The following is a 19,345-nucleotide window of genomic DNA, read 5'->3' on the forward strand; positions in this document are numbered from 1 at the left end:
GTCAATAAATACACAAAAGAGATGTTCATTCAGAAAGGCTGGTTGTGTGGGCGACGAAGAGAAAGGTAGAGAAAGGAAATTGAAGTTTAACTAAAATCTTTGCGCCTGTTGTCACTTTGATAAGGGCACTTAGCCAAATCTTGTGAGCCTTTTTCTGCCGTCGTTTCTGTCGTCGTTAGGCAAAAGTCAAAGTCAAAGGCTCAAATAGGCGGCACATGGCAGTAGCACTTCATTATAATATGCTGGCGCCCATCGATTGCCATTGCCCCACACACAATCCACCCACTTACTTACATTCTTGGCGCGTGTACAGTTTTTCGCATTAATTTGGTCAATTTATGTGTATGCGTGTGCGTGCCCAGGGATGGAGATCGAACAAGGATTGGGAGCGGGGGCGAGCAAGTGGAATGACAGTGTGCTTAACTTTCTACTTTCGTCTTGAATGCCTTGTGGCACATGTGGGAATTTAAATGGGAGACCAAACGATATATGTTTGATCTATTGAAATTTGTGAGCCATTACGCATACGCCGTGTGTACGTACCACTAGCAATTAGTAGTGCCAATAAAATGCACAAGTGTTGCGTGCATTTGTCTATAATTAAGCGCTTCTGCTTTTACACACACACACACACACACACACACACAGAAAATATCAGTTTACTTCCACATTTGGGCCACCTTCAATGTGCTATAATAATTATGAACGACCATTGCAAGTTGCACAAATTGAAACATGTTTTTGGTTTTCTATTCTATGGCACACCCTTTCACTGTGTGTGCATAAGTGTGTTAGTGTGTGCGTGTATGTAAAATGAGGGGGGTGCGGTCAAATTGTTGTTTGTTTGTTGCCTAGAAGGAAAACTTTGGGTTTTGTTAAGTTTATGCAAATGTCCTTTCGGCAATTAGCAATAAATGTTTGCCCTGGCTTCTGTGTGAGTATATTTTGACCATTTGTGGGCCATTTGTGATAGAAATCATGCGTTTTACATTTACTGCGGGCCACCCATTGAGTTGCTGGCTGGCCAGCAAATGTTGCCACAAAACGTGCAAATTGTGCCTTTCGTTTGTCTTGTTTTCTCTCCCTCACATATTCATGGGTTGCGGTCACCCAACAATCATTATAATCTAAATTTTCCCATATGAATGTAGTTGGAAATCTGCTTTGATTTGTCAAAGAGACTGAAAATACAAGTGTCTTCTTTTAAACATAATTTTAGTTTAATTTGAAAACAAGTCTCAGTGCGTTAATTGTTAACAAAATGTTGAGGGAGGCGAACTGTAGTTAGATTGATTCTTAGAGCATAAAGAGAATCAATAGCTCCCATTGGGTTGACCCACTTTTATCAAGTTTTCACTTATCTCTGGGTAGATAGTAGTTTTTGCTCTTTCTCTCCCTCTTGAACTTTTGCCTTGGCATATTCTGCATTCTATTGTTGGTTAAAAGTTCTCTTCTTGTTGTGTTAAAACAACGCCTTTTGGGTTGCCTGTCGACATCAATTTGCATCTGTGTGCCATTGGGTTGGCTGCTCCTCGCTCTTTCTCTCTCTCTCTCTTTCTCTGTATGTGTGTGTGTTCCGCTCGATAAATTGTTTTGCAAGTTTTCAGCAAAAGCGGCAACAGCAGCAGCAGTAGAAAAAAAAAAACAGAACAAAACAATGCTTGAAGAAGAAAATGCAAATCAGCCTCGAAGCTGGCGGGAAAGGCTGCTGCCTAAATAATATCTGCTGCCTATTCTTGGCCATTAATAATGGCAAGTCTATTGATTGATGTATGATAAGAGAGCAAAAGGAAACCGAAAGGCAATGGTAATGCCTATGAATGGCTAATCTGGGGCAAACCAACAATCTGAAGGCATAATAATGTGCGTTTATCTCTATCTTGGTAACCAATTTGATTTATGTATTTCATTTTCTGCCCCAAACCCAAACTCACCCGCACATACAACCAACACACAATACACACACATACGTATGTATATATGCCTGGCGTAGCGAAAAAAAAGTCTAGTCCAACATGCCTCTGAGAAAGGAGTTAAGGGCTCTTAATTGGGTTGTTTCTACAAAATTTTACTTATTCATATTTCGCCTTAATTAGACGATTTGGTTATGGCAATATTCATTGTTGTAATTTGGGAGTTAGGTAGCTCATTAGGTATTGTTGTGCTAACTCGATCGAACTGATTGGTATACGCTCAATTCAGGCATAAATTCTATATGTATATGTATATCTATCTAGCCGATAATCTGCTTACCCTTAAGTTTAGTTGAATTGTGTGCTGCCTGGTAACGAAGTGTATCGACCCCAACATCGAAAGTACAGCAACGAAAAAAGGTTTGTTCGGATTTAACTTTTGTGGAAATTCAATATTAAAATCGGATTCAAATTGAACACACATAGATGGAGAAATAAACAAAGAGACAGAGAGAGAGAGAGAGAGACAAACACACAAAAACAACTTCATCCTGGGCATAACAAGTGGTTGACAAGCGACAAATCAGTCGGTTGTATGTATTTGTTTAAGCCTGTTTATTCAAATGTATTGCATTTATTTCCGTAGTTGTAGCATTTGTAAAATATTCATGGACTTACTCAAAACACACATACATACATACACACATGCACAGACAGAGACATACATATATGAGTAGGTATTTTATTTATAGGCCCTAAGCTTTATGTTATGCACGCGTGTACTCTATTAAAATGGTTAAATGAAGGGAAACAAAACATCACAAAATGGAAAGAGAGAGAGAGAGAGAGAGAAACAGAGCGAATTGGATAGAGATAATGTCGCATTGGTTTTTGGAAACTGTTAAATACTTGTCTATGTGACCGTCGATTTCATTAATGAATGTATTCATTAGACTTTGCTACAAGACTATATTGACATATTGCCAGCAACACAGCACGCATTCTGTGTATAAATCATAACTATGGCCTACTTTCGGGCGTCAACATAGCCCAGGCAACTATGATGATGGATCGTGTATGTCACAATGCGTGTGTGTGTGTGTGTGTGTGTGGAAAAGTATGTTATTCGGCGTTGGTGTTGTAATTAGTACACGCCCGATGACCTCTTGACATGTGTCTCGTAATTGCGTAATGAAAATTAATAGATTAATGACCGAATCGTCTCTTAAAGCAAATCTCTAAACGGTAGCAACTTTAAACTCGCACGACCTGGCCTCTCAACAACATTTGATGACATGATAAAATGTGTAGCAAAACGAGGAAGACACAAAAAAAAACCCCTTCACCGTGACGTCGACCCAGCAACCGACTGTTTGTTTTATGGCCCCGAAAAGTGTATGACAAATGCGTCGCATCGTCTCGCATTGGTCGTAAAAACCAGTGCGCTACTCTGACCCCCAGCCATTGGCAACGCCTTCATGGTTAATCTCCACTCATGGATATGCGACTGTTGGGCTTTTGTTTTATTGTCGCACTTATTTTTTATTTGCACATCAAGCATTGATGCCAAATGTTCGTACTACGTCTGACTGGCTGGCTGGTTGCTCCTTGATGAGAACCTTTCAACTTGATTAAATTATAAAAATTGTGTTATCATAAAGCAAAAGGCGCCAAACAGCAAAAAAAAAAAAAAAAAAACAAGAGCGGGAACAGCATTTCCGCCAAAGTGACGGAAAATCAAATTTGAATATTGCGCACAAAAGTAGGCAATAGAAAGAGGCGTTCATCCTTTTGATGGAGATTTGCTGATTTAATATTGGCTTGCAACTCTTCATTTGGGTCAGCTATAGTTGCTTTTGTTATTTATTTTTTCATAATTGTTTTATGCATTTTTCTACGCTTCTTCTTGATAGTGCATATTAATTTAATTGCCAAGTTTTTGTTAGCCAACAAGAGCACATAAATAAAAGAATGGCTTAAAAGTTTCACTAAACATGCAATGGCAATGTCCTAACCATATGTTGCTCTTTTTATTTTGCAATTGTTTTTGCAAACTTGCATAATAACTCACTTAAATACCAAGCAGCAGCCTTCGTAGTAGTAGTAGTAGCAGCAGCAATAATAAATGACTAAAGCAGAAATTAAAATGTCTCTAGCTATTCCCCCAGCACCTCTTATACTGTCTCTTTCTGGGCCACTCTGTCTCTGTCTCGTTTCCCATATTCTTGAGTCTGATGGCGCCTTTTACTTGCTCTTTACGTCTTTGCGGCTTCATGCTGCAATTGATTAAAATGCTTTCAAATTAACTGCAAATAGTCCAGAGGGCAGACCGAGCATCACCAAAGAAGCAAACAAAAGCAAACAAAGTCCTCACCAGGCTTCACTGCAGTTTTCTCCCCTGCGGCAATGGTTGATGATAAAGAAGCAAAAAAAAAAAAAACAAAAGCAAAGAACGAGAAGAGAAGCTATGTATATGTGCCTGACCATTGTGCTTCAGTCGGACAAGGTGTTGTTGAGAAGAATAAACGGAGAAGAATTCATCTAAGCGAATCTACGTCAGTCATTCCAAAGAACCAACCACATTCCAATCTGCCTGAGTGCTTTCCTTTGAGTCTCAAGTGCGCCCGCATTGGGCAGATGAAGAAATGGAAGCAACATTCTCATTTGCAATTATTTTATTTATTTAATTAATTGAAGGGCGGTTCAAAGTTTTCAATTTTTTGAGGAATGTCTACTTGCACACACACACACACACACAATATACATACATTGTCTAGGCCTTGAACACAAAACGGGAAAACATCAAACAGCCGTTTGAACCAGATTTAAAGCCAGACCTATCTCAGCACTGTTGCTGCCAGCTGTCGCCAAAAATGTGAAAACTGTTTAAAGTTGTTTCGCGCCTAAAGACCTTGGCCCAGACTGTGTCTGTGTCGCAGCAAAATGCTTAAAGCGCCTAATAAACTCACTGATAAGCTTAATAAACTAAGCATCACTCTCATGGCCAGTAATTTAGAGGCGCCGGCCAACTCAAGCGGAAGCGGAAATTGTCACAGGCCAACAAGGAAGCACAAAAAAACAACATCCACTCTTCTTTTTTTTTTGCGGCTGCTGCTTTTGCTAGTCTTGTTGTTGTTGTTGTTGTTGAGACGTTGAGGCTTAGCTGCTGTCGGGATAGAAATTGGATTTATCTGCTTCGTTAGTAAATTGGTTGTGATAGGCGCGACATCACGGTTTGCCTTGGCCAGGCGGCTAACGCCTTGAGCCAACTTTGTCCGGCTGCAAAAACCAACTTTGGGCTTTCTGCCAACAAGACGCAGTAACTGCAGGCGGACAACTGTGTGGCATCGCACCATGGGACTGCTGGCAGTTTTAATGCAACCTAAATTAACTTAAAGTATCTACCATACTGCAAATTTTAGTGGCTTCAGACCCCTATTTAGTCTAACCTTGGCGAGAACATTGTTTTATTTGATGATTATTGCTTAGCAACTATTTATACAAAGATGAAAAAATGTTTTTTAGAAGTAATTTAAGAAAAAGATACGAAAAAATTTCCTTTTCCCTTATTTAGTTTCTCTTTTTGTTCACTTATTTATTTATTAGTTGTAAATTCTTACATCTTTTCACATAGAATATTTTCCGTTTAAGAAGTGAAATATTTTTCGCAATTTCTCCTACATATTCTTCCCATTGTATTATGCCTGCCACATGCCTTCTTTTACTCTTGCTGAACAGTTCCACTCTGAGCTGTTTGTCTTCCGGAAGTTGCACAACATTTTAAGCAGCTTGCTTTAGTTTCTATTTCTCTGTCTCTCTTTCTGGCTCTAGTTCTCGTTGGCTATGTTTTCCTGATCTTCTCCAGCTCGCATAAGTTTTGAAGGCAGCTTGAAGTGAAATATTTTTATGCGAATTTTATTACATTTAGTTGCTTCGCTGCGCTTTCTCCCCCACCAGCTCCATTCCCTTAACGCGCTTGAACCACCGACGGGTCCTTAAAGCTGCGGCTACTGAAATTTTCATTATTGACTCACAGCCTGATGGCTGCCAGGGTCGAAATAAATGCTTAAATAAGCCAAAGGCATTTCAATTTCAGCAAAGTTAAAGATTCCCCTGGCTCTTCGTGACTTTGCTTATGCGAATGGCATTTGGTTATTATTTTTTTTTCTGTGTTTGCTCCCCCTTGCTCTCTGTATTATTACAATTTCCATTTGGTGTTTATAATTTGCGTAGCAAATCGAGCGGCAGAAATTGTGACATCCATGGAAGAGCAGGGCTGGCAACAACTAATTTGGCCAACCAGATGGGAATGGCCATAGGATGTGGAGCTGGTTTGTATGTGATGATGATGATGAACTGCCCGCAGGCAGCTGATTTATGGGACGCCGCAGCTGACCGGCAGAAACCGACAGCCATTCAACTCCATGGATTAATAAGACACAGTGGCACAACCAAACTACATTGTGAAAGGGAAATGGGATTGCACAGGGCAAGCGCAGATTTTGTTGACTTCGCCGCGGACACTGTAGTGTTCGGAGTAATGGGCGGGGGACTAACATCATGTGAGAGGGATGAAAGATGGAGATGATGCTTTGTCTCTGTGGTGGCAAAAATTAAATTATGACAACAAATGAGCAGCCGCAGGTGGAGCAGAAGGAGCAACCAACAGGATGAGCCACGGCTAGCCGGAAATTCTGGGTCCATTCCCGGGCCGGGCTTATAATGATATACATGAATTTTTCAGACAATAATCACAACAGCTTAGTGGGGACAGCATAATAGGCGCGCCTGACGACAGAAAGTATAAAACAAACTTTAACAGGATGCAGATGAAAATGAGCATTAAAGCCAAGCTGAACTGAGGCTCAGCCCTTGGGGGGTTGTATCTATACATAAAGGGTGCAAATGTTAAAAGAACTTACTTGCAAATTTTCCAACTAACTATGATTCAATTAGATGACAATTTCAATTATTCAGATGAAAAATCTATTTAACTATTGTTTATCTAATTCGATTATTTTCCATTTACTAATCAAAATAAAGTTCAAGCTTTGCATTTTTAATTATCAATTTATTGTCATTATATCGAAAATTGATTGTTGTTCTCTGGAAAAGCAAATAAATAAATATACAAATGCAATTAGATTGCCTAATGACCCACATTGGGCCAGCAAATAACAATTACGAAAACTAACAACCTAAAAAACAGTAAAAACAAAAACAAACCAAAAATTTGGATAAATATGGCTAAAAATTTCCCAAAGGGTTAATCGATAGTTTTAGACACTCTGTACTTGGGTTATATCAGCTATTATTTGCTGTTTATTGTTTATTTTTTAATCCCATCTTTATAGTTACTTAATATTTAAATGTTTCTTATCATTGTTGTAATTGTAGATAATCGAATCGGTTGAAAGGTTTTGTGGAGAGCATTCAAGATATATATTTGTTAACTTAAATATCAATTTCAGCATCTAATAAATTGAGATTAGAGTGTTTTGGTGTTTAATTCTCGTTACTTGATTCAACTTTAAGGAGTAAGAATTAATCACCCACATAAATTTGTTATATTAATTATTTTTAGAGCCTTTGTAAGAGTATCTACCTAACGATGCGTCAAACATATCCTTGGAAAATGTTTTTTTGATGGGCAAACAAAAAACAAAACCTTAAGAGAAATGCAATCAAAATTGAATTTTCATGGTTTCTGCCATGCGTAAAAAAAGAAACTCAATTTCTTTTTAAATTGTTAAGCTAAGCAAGATTGACATTTAAATAATAACATAAAATGAATTCGGGTAAAAGAGATTATAAATTTTATTCTTTACCTTACGCCCAAGCTCAGATTTGTTGCTATTGCAGTTATTGTTCTTGTTTCATGCTGCTATATACAAAAATTTAATTAAACTTGTAACCAAATTAATTCGATATGCAAAACTGAGAACAAGGACGACGACAACGAACCAACTAACCAGCCAGCCATCCGACCAAAGAACCAGCACAAGCAACAACAACAAGAACAATCCGGCGTGGCAGAAAATTTGTGTAAAAAGCGTAAAATATTATTTGCAAAATTTTTGTCTATGAAACTAAACCAAAAACAAACAATAAGATGAAAACAAAAAAACGATAGACTAACAAACTCCCGTGGGCATAACGTTATTTAGCAAATACCTGGATGTAAATAAATATGTATATATATATAGAAATGTGATTTTGCAGCTATATATTGAAATTGTTTTTTTATGCGGGTCAATTTTTATGGCACTATATTATTTGCCAATATTTTGCATATTTTTGTTCAATATTTAATTGGCCTTTTCTATGTTTTTTTTTTTGTTTTTTGTTGACTGTTGCAAATTATATGCCAAGTGACTTTGGCATTTGATTTTTCATTGAATTTTTCCATGGGTGTTCCAAATGATAAAACAAAAACGGCTGGCAAACAAATCTAAATATCAAATCGAATCTACTGGCAACGAGCCACGCCCCGCTCCATATTGATGGCTTCTTCAAATGTTGTGCATTTGGTTAGCCACTTGGCCATTCAGACTCAATGGACATATGCGTAATTGTGAATTTTAGCCATGGATTTTTAGTTATTGGTCACGGCTGATTGGCTTTTTGGATTTTTAGTAATCAAATTCTATATTCTATGTGTTCTGTACCCCAGGACATTGAGTATACAAGTAGTATGGCTATATGTACATATATATAGATATTTAGATCCATGGTGGCAATGCCTGCCTTCTCTCTTTTCGGCTAATTGATATGCATGTGGCGAATTTGGCTTTTCGTTTTTACCATTGTGTTGAAGAAAACTTTTGTGCCACACACCAGAAACTACACCATGCAACGGATAACATTGACATTTTTGCATTAATTAAAAATGCCATGGCCAGAAAACAGTGCCACATAAATTGACAATTGCCAGAGTGGGTGCAGAGCAAGGATGTTTTTTGGATCCCGCATATTGCATTTTGCATGGTGAAAACAATGCAAATATTGCGGCAAATTTTATGTACCCTTCTAAAATTTTCATCTATTTTGTACCCAAGATTATGATAGGAATTTATTTTGTATTTATCTAGAATTTGAATAGCTTATTATCTCAAAGATAATATATTTTTTAAATATTTTGTAAGCTTTTGTTTCTGTGCATTAAGTATTTATAAAGAAAACTTTAATATGAAGAAGAAGTTTAGAAGATTTTTGTTAGTAATTTTTCTAGATTTTATTTGAAATATAATATGAAGGATTAGACCTCATTTTCTATATTTTATTTGAAATACTTTATGAAGTATTAGACCTCAAGATAAACCTTTGAAAGTAAAACATTTGTAAATACTTATTTGATTATATGATTCGACATGCTTAATTTTTTGAGATCATAAAAAAGTGTAGGAATTGTTTCTAAAATTTCTGAAAACTCCAATTACCCCAGATAGAGTATTTAAAAGATTTTCCTGCCAAAAATTGTTGATTACATATTTAATGACAGTGTTAGAATTATTTCAACTTCATATACATATTTTGCTTTTGTTTTTTCCTCTTCTACTGCCCCTGCCTGATTTCTGTCACTCTTTTTCGTTTCCTTTTATTCTGTGCTGTTTTTTTTTTGGTTGTATTTGAACAAAAAGTCAAATATGCTGCATTATTGACCATGTACTTATGTGTTTTTGTTGGTTTAGGAAATGCAAACCAAACAAATGCCGCAATTTTATTTACTGCTTTCATTTTTGGTATGTGCAAACTTACAACGAATTATGGATTCGGATACGAATTTCATCTAGCTTCTGGTTTGCTACGAGTATTATCGAGTAAAGCCAAAGTGATTATTTGTTACTCGATACGTTGTTGAGTTTTGTGGCAAAGTAAACATAAATATTGTTTATTGACAATATGTGCATTTACTTAATTAAGAACTAATTAAAACTTGTTTAAACATTTATAAAATTCCTAGAACCGAAACAATGCAAAAAACAGCAAAGATATACACACATATATGTACATATACATATATTTATCGAAGTGCATAGTTCAAACGCATTGTGGCATATGAAAAAAATGTTGAAACAGTGGCACGAAAGCAAAAAAAAAAGAAAGAAAATAAACAAACAATTTGATGCATTTCTCTGATTGAGTATAACCCAACAGAATTTTTTGGACTCTATAAATTATATATATGATGATTGAATTTTTTGACCCGTAAACAAATATATTTTTTTCTCGATACTTTTTTTATATTGTTTGCTGCAATATTTATCAGAAAATAATGCTCGTTTATGGCATCAAATGGTGAGTGGCTTTAAAATATATACAATTTTTCATTTCTACATGAAAATCGTTTTAACAGAAATATCTGAAATGAAAGCCAACAACTCATCTTACATGAAGAGTCATTACTGCATGAGCAAATAGTTTAAAAATATATTTAAAAAAAGCTTAAACTCCTTTTGCTTATTGAATTTTAATTATTGTGACATTAAACTATAACTAAATGAAATAAATTTAAAATATAAATAAGTAGCTTATTGTCTGTAATGTTTCAGCTAAAAAGGTCCAACTTTTTGAGGGTTGAATCAATTAAAAATGTCTACATTTTCCCTTTAAAGTGAACTTCAATTTGAAATTGCCATGGACTGATAAAGTATGCATGTTGTTTATGGGATTTAAAAATTATTTACTTTAGTCACCACCAACTGGCTGGCGGCAGCTAAGTGAAAAACTAATTTTAGAAATTGTTTTTAGCTTCTTGTCGTTGCCAATGGCAGATGAGGATAACTCCAGCTCGAGGGTAAGAAAAAAAAAATGAATCTAATAAAGAAATTACGCCAGACGGCTGAAGGACGTCAAGAAGGATATCAAGGACATAGACGCCTACACTAAATTAAAATCACAACAGTTTAGTACATTACGCATTGTTTTTGTTGTTGTTGGTATACTGATGTCGCCAATTGTTTGGTATTGTTGTAATGAGCTGAATATAAAGTGCGTGTGATAGCCCAAAAACGGAACGCTAAGAATTGGTGATTAGGAGTGCGGGGCAGACGCCGGGCAGGGTATACGAGGGGAAGCCCCAAAATTGTTGTTTGCTCTTAGGCATGGCATGAATAATTTAAAAACAAAAGAAAAAGCCAAACGATTTGCGACGTGCTACAACCAACGGCTCTTAATACACTTTAGTAGCTTGCTGTGTGTGTGTGCGTGCTTGTATGCCTCCTGGTGTAATTGCATATGTGTGAAAAAGGGGGAAGAAAGGACATTCAGGACGGCTAATAGCCAAACAAAACGAAAGGACATTCCACTCACCAATTTACGCTTAATGTTGGGGCTATTTTCCTCAGACTTTGCCAAAGATAGAATTGTGACAGTGGGTAAAAGGTAGAAGGGGATGTGCGGTGGAAAGGATATGAACCAAAGAATGTGTGGATATAGGAAACATACACGTAGATAAAAAAAAGGGAAGCAGGTGACTAACAGCACACACATGCCATTATTGTTGCCACAATAAATAAAGATCCAATGGCAAAAATTGCCTAGTCAAGTGAGACTTTATATTGTCTCACAAAGCTTCCGTTCTTCCGTTTTGCTCACCCTCCACCTCCGCCCACTCTTGCTGACTTATTCATTGATACAAAAAGGGATGATGCCTATCCAAGATACCTTATTGATTTGATGGAGTTAGTATAGGGTCTTATGTTTTATGGCTTCAACATGCACATAAAACTCGAAACAACTCAAAGGAGTCTTTCAACAGAAATACCTGCCATTTTACTTAAGTAATTTTCAGCTTGAAGAGCAACTTTTCTTAGAAAATTGTATTCACAAGATAAAACAATCGATATGTTTAAGTCTTAGTACCAAGGTTTATTTTATGGTTATGACAGTACTTAAAGATTTATCTAACGTAAGACGTCCAACAATTTTTCATACAAAGTAACTCACTTATTTATTTAACTCTTGCTTTCTCCTTAAAGTTAAATGAAATTATAAAGGAAAAATTGATACAAATGACTTAATATGTTTCCATTCTTACTGAATGTATAAAAAAAGTCGTTGAAAAAACTCATAAAATGAATAAAATGTAGTTCACAAAACAAAATACTCATAAATAACAATCATTAATCGCGACATACAAAATACATTCAAAAGTTTGTAAACGACAAAAGAAACTATTGACAATAATAGGTAATAGATTATTCGGAATTCATAGAAATCTTCCTTAGAGACATTAATTTAGACTATTATAAGCAAAATGGATCTACTTTGTGTTTAATTGTCTAGTTGTTGCCCGTGGACGACAAAAGAACATCTGAGTAATACTTGGCACTAACACAATCTGTATGCAATGGTTTTATGCAACTATCTTAGCTGCTGATATCTTGTTTTCTTTGGTATTGCTTTTTGTTTTGCTTCATTGTTCGTTGTTTAACTATAATTGCACAACATTTGGCAAAAAGTTTTTCATAAATATCTCGCACTTAGCAACAACAAAAAATAGAAAAGAATACAAAATGCAAAAAGTAAAAGTGAGATGTAAAAGTGCATAATTTTGGTTGCCATGTAAGTGCAGTTGTGGCAGCAAACTTCTTGCTGTCACAGCCACAACAACAAAAACAATAACAAGAACAATTGTCGCACCATCAATAAAACGAAAATTGCAGGGAAATGATTGCTGCTGCTTGTGCTGATGTTGGTGCTGGTTCCTGCGTTTTCATGCAGTGAAAACAATCGAAATTATAGCAAACAAGCGCGAAAACTTTTCGCTTTCACATCTGTGTGTACTTGTGTTTGCTGCTGCTGCTGCTGCTGCACTGGTTGATGGCATTTAAATGCCTGACAAAAAGCGCCGCCAACTGGCAAACCTAATGCCATTGCAGACACGGACACAGACGCAGACATGGACGCGGACATACTACACGGGCAGCAACGCGATGGTAATCACCTATTTTTTTTTTCCTTTACTTGTTTTTCGTATTTTTACGTGTACGTTTATTTGTTTGTGTATGTATGCGAATGCATGAGCGTAGTCGGGAGTAATTTCTTTAACATCAACTTCAAAATGGGTGGAAATTGGTAGGAAGTTACCTTAACTATGTATTTCGAAACCCAAATGAAAACCCCTAATCAAAACTTTGGATATCTTTTTATTTGAAATCAAATTATACTTTTTATGTAATAGTTTTTATACATTTTCGTTTAAGGAGATTAGTATTTTTGTTTTTTATACAAATGCCTAATTATTACTAATGTGAGCCTCTGATCTTGAAAAGTTTTTTTGAAACATTATAAATATACAATGTATATTATACATATATACATAAATATGTAGTATTACATAAATATGTAGTATTTGTTGTTATTAAAACTAAAATAAATACAATTATAATTAATCAAATTTAAATAGAATTATAATTAACAAAATGTAGCATACTATTTGGGATGAAACTTTGAAATGGACGTAACCTAAACTAATGCCAAATATAATGTGGAATATTAAGTTTTATGATAAATATTTAATCCCTATTGCTGGACGCCTGTGTTAAGTCTGTTTTAGTATTTGTGTATGTGTGTGTTCAGGCAAAACGTTTTTTTTTCACCGATTGTTCACCAGGAAGGGCGAAATGCCCTCATTTAAAGACCAATCACAGGCTTTTCACAAAAATGTGTGCCAACAAAAGTGTTGTCCTTTATTTAGGTTCCTTAGTTTCTTTCTGCTTTCTCTTTCTATTCACAATTTCTATTTTTATTTTCTACTCCTTGTTAGTGCAATTAGGAGACTCAGTTTTGGTAGTGGCAACCGGTTTGACTTGAAATTGGGCAAAACTACATTGTTATGATGGTTCTAATGAAATATAAATTATGACCCCCCCAACTCGAAACAGTTTTGTCTGCTTGTATTTTCCGTGTGCCAGTTAATTGGACTAGGGTGCATGTACTCGATTTCCTTTTAGCTCCTTCCATAATTTGACTTTCTTATTTTCGCTTGTGTTTTTTTTTTCCTTTTTTCCCATTTTTGTTTTTTTTTTTTGTTTTGTAGGCCAAGTACATTACAAGAAATGTAATTATTTTCATTACAAGAGTAGATAAACAAACATACAACCGCAGCGGGTAGAACAAAACAGACCATAGACAACAATCAGAGGCAAAAAAGTAAAAGCCAGAGAGGGAAAATTTCAAAATACATATATGTATGTATGTACGCGAGTGGGTATGAGTGTGGGTGTAAGTATGATTCTGTTTGTATTTGAATTAGAAAGGCCTTCCTTCTTCCCCTCAACCCCTCATTAATGTTTACAATGTCGACAAGTCGTATAAAAAGCGACCTTTTGTAATTATAATTAATATGAAAATAACATGAGCATGAGGCGATATTGCCTCTTCTCCTTTCCCCAACTTTTTCCCTCTACAGAGAGAAGCTTTAAATGAAGAAAAGAGCCTGAAAATGATTTGCCAATTTGTCCAGCGTATTGCATTAAAAATTCCATTATCTAAAAACGGCGATCATTAATTAGTCCCAAAAGAAAACTGATAGAAAATTAAGTAGATGCTCACAAAGAACTCGTCCTACCGACGGTCTTGTCTCAAGGGTGGGTTTCAGATCTATCTATTCCAGCTGCAGCAAATATTATTTACTACGAAAAGTCAAAAATTATAATTAAGAACCCAGACTTTGTTTTTTTTTTTGTCTTCATTAATTTTTAAGCCAACTATGTGAGAAGAAATTTAATGGATTTTCAAGAGACAATTAAGTTAAATATAATGAATCAAATAATCCTTTATTTGAGCGTTGGCCATATATAACAAATTTCACTTTAGGTGCTTCTTATTTCAAATTAGTTTCATAACCTTTTTAATGTAAATTTGTGTGCCAATTTCCAAACAATTCAAAAGACATACCAAAGCTTTAGCAAACCACATAAAAACTCAACTCTATTAGAACTTAAAGTGGCCAACAAATCAATGGAAAAATAGTGAACAGTTCTCTAGCTAACTAAACGTTGTTTTTTTTCAAGTCTATTTCTTCAACACTAATAAATTTCATGGTAATAAAAAACTATGATATCATTTTCAATTTTAATTTGTTTTTGCAATTGAAATAACGATTTTCTTCAGATAAAAGTTGAAATTCTCACTTTACGTGATTCCCTTTGAAAATGATGGCAAATAAGGATATTTGTTATGGATGGACTTACCAAATATGCGTCCGGCTTGGATATACGGCGTTGTGGCTATTGTCAGGAGCAACACAAAGCCATAAATAATTTGTTGACGATGATATTGGGATTTGGCCGTTATGCGCAGCGTCATTTTGTAGCTACTTTTGAAATTTTTGTTTGTTTTTTGTTTTGTGTTTCTTTTTTTTGGGTGGCTTATTTGTTGATTTTGTTTTTTGTTAATTGAAATGAAATTTGTTGCGGTGGTTTGCGTTGCGGTATTTGCTAATGCTCTCGTTTTATTTGTTGTTTGTTATTTATTTCGCAATGGAATTGCTTGAATTTGAATTCGAAGCCAATTGAATCTGCGTTTGTGTTGTAAATTGTTGTACTAGTTAGTTAGTTAGTTAGTTATTTTGTTAGTTGGTTGCTATTTGCTCTTAGCCTTAGGTGATCATTGTATATTTAGCTGTGAAATGAAAAAAGAGAATTGGTTAATGGAATATATATAACTACTATACATTTAATATACACTAGGTAATAAAATAAAAGGATGTTTTGCTGCATTTACGGTTGAGTCTTGTAACGCTTGCCTTTTTTTCAGAAGTTAACTAAGGATGCCAGGACATACCAGCAGGGACACATAAACACTCTGCATGTGCATTCCACATGTGTGTCGGGTGTGTGGATGTGGATGTGTGTGCGGAAAATGAATTTGGCATTTTTATAACAACAACAGCGGCCCAGCTCGGAAGTCTGACAACATAAAATGAAGTGAAATCTCTGCTGGTGGTAGCCACAGTGAAACTAATGTGGCAAAAGGGGCCACAGTCAGCCAGAGTAAGCCAAAGAGAGACAGAGAGAGAGAGAGCATAAAAGTTCCCTTAGATGCGCCAACATAAAAGTGAAATGCGCCACGACCACAACAACGGCAAACAGCAAGGTCTAAGGGTACCGCGAAGCTGACAGGGATCCAAGAGTGGGTTGAACACATTAAATGCGGCAGCATTTACAACATGTGGCAGCAAGCGGCGATCGTTCCTCCTGCTGCTGCTTAAAACATTCTGACTTTTGACTATAAAACTAAAAAACAAAAAATCACACTGCAAGTGAGAGTACCCCGACCATGGCTTTAAGTTGAAAGCCGAGTTACTGGTTGCAACTTTTGCCAGCACCCAACAACTGACGCTCACTGCACATGACGTAAATGTTGTGGTTGCTTTTAACAAAAAAACAAAAAAAAAAAAAACAACAATCCGTAAAAAAAACACACACACTCACACACACACAAGCGGAAAAAAACAACAAGTTTGTTTTTAATGTGTTTTACTGCAAACTGTTGTTGCTGTTCCTGCTGCCCTCTTTTGTTTTTTACACTTTTATTTTGGTGCTGTTAAAAAATTTAATCTAGAAATTTGTTGCTGCCACCAAAAGTGGCAAAAGTAGCATTCAAATTGTGTCACTGTTTTAATTTAATCATGTCGTTGAGCACTTGAGTAAATAAATTTTGGCTTGTAACATTTCTTAATTTAGTTAATTGTAAAAATTATATGATAATGATTAAAAGGATTTAAAAATCTCTTGCGATTTTGTCTAAGCAATTTATAAAATATCTAAGATCTAATCTATCCTTAATATTATCCAAAACATTATTCGTTTTATTATTATTTAGTTTAATTTTTTATGAAATTGTAAAAACAGGTAAATATTTGAATTCAGAAATTTATTTATTTTTATTCGTTTCACTTTTGGTGGAACAAATTAACACGTCTTTTAATGCTTTTTAGAATACTTTTAGTTTTTTACAGTTTTTTTTTAAAAATTAGAAATAAATCTAGAATTACTTAAGAAAATAAATTACTTTTTGCTGAATAAGGATATCTCTAAAAAATTTTTGCCCGGCAGAAAATGGTTTAACTAAATGAACATTTCTACGTATGGTCAAAGCTTCAAAACAAAATAGATTAAAGTTTTTATAACAAAATTAATTTCATAAATGAATTTAAAAAAATTGTGATAATAATAAATTATTAAAATCAAACAATTAGAGCAAAAAAAATCTATTAATGTTTCATGAAAATAATGCGGGAAAAACAGAGCTTTAAAAAATAAAAATATAATGTGAATACAAAATAAAAATCATTTGAATAAAAAAATTATATTAAGGTTAATAACAGACAAATGAATAAATCAAGATATGTACATATATACGAAAAAAATTTGCTTGACTTTTAATGATTCAAAGTAGATTATAGAAACGATTTTTTGACAAAGTTTATATTTAATCAGCAATGGGAAAAGCAACCATCAGAAAGTTATGTGTAAATGATTTACAGAAACCGCAAGTAACTCGAATAAATCCTTTAGACAAATCCTTTGAAAAATTGTCATAAATATCCAAGTGAATTTCTGTTTTCACTCTTTAATTTAACATTTGTACATGGGCTTTAATGTGGTCAGAGCAACTAAAGTGAATGCAATTTTTGTGCACCTGTGTAATAGCTTTGGCAAAAATTTGTTGAAAAACAATACAATTCTCGGGGATGGCACACACTGTGTGTGTGTGTGTCTGTGTGTGTGTTTGGGCAGAAGGTTGTATGTGCGGTTGAGTATATGTGGGCCGGTTTGGTTTTTGCTTTTTTTTTGGATTTATACTTTAATTTCAACAAGCAACAACAACTATATATACTATATATGGTGTACAATGGCAAGAGCAAATTTTTGTTGCTACTGTGTTGCCCAGCATGAAGCTGGTAATTGAAGTTATTTTACATATTACAAGAACCCTTGGTTTACGTGTGGAAAAACAAGTTGGGTTTTTCACTGTCGACAGGATGAAATCCTTACACACACACACAGAAATATACATACATACGTATGTATTTAGTATACACACATGGGAACATGTTGTTTTTGGCAGCACAAAACGAGTTTTTATAAATAAGTTTTTCCTGTGTGTGTGTGTGTGTGTTGTTGTTGCTTACTTGAAAATGGCAGTAATGTAAGTCGGTTGGGTTTTTCTTTAAATATATAAAAGGTATGTATATATGTTTACTTATACATATTTGTGCACTTTTTGACTGTTTAACATTTGTTTCCTTTATGCGTTAAAATATTAAAAACTTTTCCAGCTTTGTTTCATTGCCAGTATTTTTCCAGAAACTTAATAAAAATTCTTATGCATAATCGCTGACTACTAATGACCCTAATAGAAAGTTTATTTTCAGGTAACACCCCATCATTAGCTAACAGCTATTACTACAACAACTTGGCAATCCAAATAAAGACATTGTCCAACGAAGCCCACTAATAGCCAAACAAATGAAGAGACAGAAACACAGTCCAAGGGGAAAGGGCGAATAGAAAAGTAAAGGCAAAGGTAAGCGCCCTGAAAATAGTCAACGCCTTACACTTAAGCACCTTAACGACAATTGCCCCCCAACCATTTTCTGACCGGCAACACCGTCAAGACAACTAAACCAGCTAGTAGTACACTCAACAAGTTCGCCTTGTTCTGCCACCCACAGTAGCCTAATGACTGGTCACCCAGTTCTTGGTTGACAAGGGGAATAAGCCGGATTCTATGTGTGGTTTGTGTGGAGAGTGCAATTAAAGTGCGTCTCCCCCTTTACATTTTCCTCAATTTGTCCACATCATTCCTTGACAGCATAGCATCGAATGCATTTCCATTAGACATTTCCGAGCCGCTTTCATGCGCCACTGCATCACACAAAGAGACAAGGCACTAAGTAGCTAAAATGTCAGTTGCCGATTTATGCAGTTATGACAACAAGAAAACAACAACAACGACAACAAAAAAATGCCAACGTCCACGACAATTCCTGGCAATGGGTGGAAAAAAAAAACTTTAAATTAAATACCACCAGAGAAAGCTGTAAAATAGCATAGAACGGGAAGAATATGAGCAGCAGCTGGGGAATAGAGTTAGAAAGGACACACATCCACACACAAAATATGCACAGGACACGCAGTGGCAGAAACCAGGAACTGCAGAAACAGAAAGCAGCCAACAGCAGTTGTAATTTACTGCTTATTTACGTTGAAATAAAAAATGAATTAAGACAGCAAAACAGCAGCAATGACATCTTTCTACCTTTAGAGGTACAAACTGAGAGAGAGAGAGCGAAAAAGAGTAAAACGTAAATGCATAAATAAATAAAGCAAAAGACATAGCAGCAGGAAATAAAAAAGACGAGCGAAAAGTAACGAGAATTAGTTAGCAAATGTAGGTGGAAAAGGTGGATGGAAAAA

At 35.3% G+C, this 19,345-nt stretch overlaps 1 protein-coding gene across 3 annotated transcripts in view; it reads right to left on the reverse strand.

Annotated features, from left to right (window-relative positions):
• The window catches only part of LOC6647068 (tyrosine-protein phosphatase 99A), a 105,642-nt gene extending 90,392 nt beyond the window's left edge, over positions 1–15,250 (reverse strand). For 2 of the 3 annotated variants that reach the window (XM_023178462.2, XM_047013533.1), the window contains exon 1: positions 15,113–15,249. In XM_023178462.2, coding sequence (XP_023034230.1) covers positions 15,113–15,227 — 115 coding nt within the window. In that variant the 5' untranslated portion in view covers positions 15,228–15,249. Of the gene's footprint in view, positions 1–15,112 lie in introns of all 3 variants that reach the window. The other variant, XM_047013534.1, reaches the window with a different exon arrangement.
• Between the last annotated feature and the right edge of the window lie 4,095 nt (positions 15,251–19,345).

The sequence above is a fragment of the Drosophila willistoni genome, chromosome 3R (assembly GCF_018902025.1).
Source record: "Drosophila willistoni isolate 14030-0811.24 chromosome 3R, UCI_dwil_1.1, whole genome shotgun sequence".
NCBI classification, from domain to species: Eukaryota; Metazoa; Arthropoda; class Insecta; order Diptera; family Drosophilidae; genus Drosophila; species Drosophila willistoni.